This window comes from Triticum urartu, chromosome 7 (assembly GCF_003073215.2).
Source record: "Triticum urartu cultivar G1812 chromosome 7, Tu2.1, whole genome shotgun sequence".
Lineage (NCBI taxonomy): Eukaryota > Viridiplantae > Streptophyta > Magnoliopsida > Poales > Poaceae > Triticum > Triticum urartu.
Genome location: NC_053028.1, coordinates 142770010 through 142774117, shown reverse-complemented (window position 1 = coordinate 142774117; position 4108 = coordinate 142770010). Strand labels below are relative to the sequence as shown.

At 41.4% G+C, this 4108-nt stretch overlaps 1 protein-coding gene across 1 annotated transcript; it reads left to right on the top strand.

The window, feature by feature from the left end:
- Positions 1-1411: 1411 nt before the first annotated feature.
- On the top strand, positions 1412-3052 carry LOC125525726. Its single transcript, XM_048690730.1, has 3 exons — positions 1412-1624; positions 1757-1899; positions 2607-3052. Exons 1-3 carry the CDS (start codon positions 1445-1447, stop codon positions 2878-2880), a joined length of 597 nt encoding a protein of 198 aa, XP_048546687.1. The 5' UTR covers positions 1412-1444; the 3' UTR covers positions 2881-3052.
- Positions 3053-4108: the final 1056 nt, after the last annotated feature.

Here is a 4108-nt window from a genome sequence, read left to right as displayed (position 1 = left end):
TTCGACACATCCCCACCTCAGGATATGCTTAGAAGGTAGAGGACGTATATGCACACCCATTTCTTCTGCTTCCTCCGGCGTAGCCTCAGTAATGATCTGAAGGGCTAGAAGACGGAGCTTGGCATCCGCCCTCCGGTGGAAGAAGGAAAGTTTACGATGAAGAACTTGGCCAAGACTGGGGTCTTCCTGAACCACTTTCTTGGCCCGCTCAAGCTCTTTCCAGTTGGCGAAGGCATGACCCAGGAACATAGCCCGCCTTGTCCAGATCGACGAGCACCAAGATTGTGCTAAACTCCAATATTTTTGGGTGAGCCAAAAGATATGGAGGCAACTCTACCCATGGTGTCAATGCAGGGAGAGAAGGGAGTCGTCCCACGGGACGGCCTATGACCATTGGTGGAGCAGGGTGGGTCGCTGCCGAGGTTGACGGAGGAAGAGAAAGTCTCGATGCCATCATATACGAGAGTGTAGGATAAGAGGCCACGACCCTGGGTAGAGGATGAGATGGACGAGAGGAGGAAGAAGAAACATTCCGGTCATATGGAGAGTAGTGGCGGAAGGCAAAAGATGAAGAGGCCATGACGAAAAAGCGATGAGCTAGATACGGCGGTGGTGAAAAAGGTGAAATTTATAGGTAAGGCTTAGTCGCCTTACCCCATCACATTTAACGAAGAGATACTACCATGAGGGATCTTTTGTTCTTGGGAGTGCGGGACAGTAAAAACCCATGCATGGGATCGAAAGCGGCACGCTATGGAGTTGAGCCACTGCAATGTCTCACGTCCCGGAAAAATAAAACCACTTCCTTTTCCCACTCGAAACACGGCGATAGTAATTTCTGAGGAGGTCACTGTTATTTTTCGATAGGTCCACCCACATCGTGATCAGAGTGCATGCCTTCAACTTTGACCACTTTGAAAGAACTCTGCGGGCTAGCTCTCAGGGGCTACTGATGGAACATTCGATACCGGGCATACATAAAGTTTAAGTTTTGCACCCTCTCGGAGATAAGTTGGCATGGGAAAATACAAACGAAACACCGGAGTGCACTACGGTAAAAAGTATGGTATAAAAGATACAAAATGCAGGATCTATGAAGAACAAACAGCCGCAGAAGATCCCCGAGGAGGCCCCTGGCGCCAGCCATGACGCACTCGGGGGCTGAATCCCTGAGTAGACGGTACACATGTTGGCCAGAAAGGCTGGTCTTGCAACGCACTCCACCAACTAGGATGTACTAAGAAATGACAAAAAAGTATGATGTACTTTGTTATTGCTGCATATCCAATATCTATACGCTTGAATTTATTAGGAAAGATCAGATACGACAAAGCCCGAAGATATATTCTAATTAATCATCTTTAAAAGGACAGTTGGATTCCATCACTGCTCCGCTCCTCGCCCTCCCATACATACATTTAGATTTCACACTTTCCCTTCTGTTATGGCACCCAACTCTCCTTGGTCTGCCATGAAGGCGAGAGTCGAGGTAGAGGACCCAGAGCCAGTCATCACTGGGTTCAACAACAATGACCGTAGCTGCGATGGTATCAATCATGACAAGAACGAGAAGCCTGCCAGTTTAGAGCTCCGCCTATGGTGGCCATGCGAGACTATGCAACAGGTAATGTACTTGTGTGTTTATCTTGTAGTGGATATGCCTATGATGCAGTGTTAAGAGAGGAATTGAATGGTCCAAAGGAGCAGGAGGTCAAAACTTGCCATAAATGACACCAATTTGTTTTTTTCTCCATAGGAGGGTACACCAGTCATGGAGGAAGGCAAGCAGGCGACGATGTCAGTGGGGAACAAGGTGAAGGTGCCAGAGAATGGGATGTCCATCCATCAACCAGTGATCGTACCAAGCACCAGAAAGTATTGGACCGACAGGGAACATATGTAATTAATTTTGCATACTTCCTCATTTATCATTCAAATTCCTACACTCGCACTAATTTATGAAGAATTGTCTAGGAATTGACTTATGAGATTGGATGATTTTTATCGTTGTACTTCGAAATATCATAATCCAATGCTTTAGTTTCACATTTATGGGGAAGATAATTTTTGAGTCAACTTGTGTTCATCCTTTTATTTGTCCTACAAAGTTTATATTTAAAAATTCTACTCTCTAATGATTCTATAATCTTTCACTAGATTGTTCAGCTTCCCTTTAAAGTTAATGGAATTCGTCTTTTCCTAAATGGATAGTGCATCAATAGTTTTTCATGCTAAAATATGTTATAGTTGCAAGTATAAACATGATATGTCTATTAGACATCAGTATGGTTGTAGTAATTATTCAGTGCTTACTCATGTACACTCACTTGCTTTAATGTATTAAATCGTAGAATCATATAATCAAACAGTTGTCATTGACATGGTTAGAGTGAGTGCACATGTTTCTATATGAAAATATTTGTATGTTTCACACCTCAAACTATTTCATTTACTAATTTAGTTTTTAAGTAAAATATATTAATGTTTTGTGTCCACACATATCTAAAAACCATGTTTATTAGGTACAAGCTACCTCAACTAATGAATGATTAGTGTGTAGCTCTTTCAATAACCTAACTTATTCATCTCTAACATGGTTATGCAAGGCTCTTTCTTCGAGGATTGGGTGTCTATGGGCGTGGAAAATGGAAGGAAATATCCAAGGACTTTGTCACCACCAAGACTCCTGTGCAGGTTTCAAGCCACGCACAGAAGTACTTCAGGAGGATAAAGAAAGGAGAGCTGGAAAGGCAACGCTACAGCATCAATGACCTAGAGCTCAAAATTGTCAAACCATGGACAATTGGAAATAACTCTAGTGCCTACCAATCTATCATCTTTGATGATGCTGATAACCAGAACCAAAGTTTCGACATGTAAACTCAGCATTAAGCCAGGTCCGCAGCCTGAATAATATCGCTCAATTCTATTTACCATTCTCAAGGACATAGCCTCCAAAAAATAGTATCTTGTTGAACAGAACATGTCTCAGTTACTATATTGGGAGAATCGACCATATTGTGTGTTACTATTTACTATCTTTATATGAATATTGGAATTAAACTTTATCTGGTATCAATACAAATATGCGTGTTTTTACTATAACACATGTCCACTATGTTAACTACTTACTACATGCATTGACAATTTGTAATTTTTAGGACCACCTAATCGTCTTTAAATGACACAAGTGGCTTCAGAATTTTTCACATTTGAAGCATCCTATTATTTTATAGTTTCTTGGTATTATAGTCTATTGTTCAATTAACATTTTTTACACACCTAGACATCAAATATACATTTTGGTTTGGTTCTTCATACTCAAAGGATAGAAATCATAGTAAATAGGATGCATTTAATATAGCTACAAGCATCACAAAGGGAGATTTCCCCTCTTGTATCTGTTTCCCCTCATCTTCCCCTCCTCTAGAACCTTTCCAGCCCCATACCCTTCTATGGCTTTTCTCCTTGCCCTTTATTGGCAGCTCTAAAGGCTCGAGAGGAGGATGAGGTGGAGGAAGGTACAGTTTTGTTTTAAGAATACATTGTCATGTATTTTAAACAAACCAAATCCAATTCCAATCTCCACATTCCTCCTCCTTGTCCTTGCTTTGTCCATGGTGGTTGGGAGAGAAGTCACTCGTGAAGTGGAACTTGGTTTTGATTTCTCTTTGCAATACATTGTTCTGTGTTTACCTTTCCAATAGGTCAATTCCAATCTCCAATTTCATCCTCTCACTTGCTTCGTGGTAGTTGAGAGAGAAACCGGTGACTACATGGGGGTGGATCCACTTCTACAAACCAAAGCATGTCTTATATGAAAATATCTCCAACACAATAGAAGGTTGTAGTCAATAGGATGCTCACATCCACATATGCCTTCTGATAGAAATGGAAAATGGATCAAGTTTGTTTTGGTCAACTGGTTTCAAACCCATCACAAACACATTATCGGCCATTGCATGCCCATGAAAACTACAAATAGGTCTGGTTACCGAGCATGATTAGGCACCCATCGATCCTATTATAATTCTTCATTTAAAGTTCATATTTAAGCATATCGGGTCATGTATGGCCAGGTCGTGTTTGGTGAAGTCAACCTCTTCTA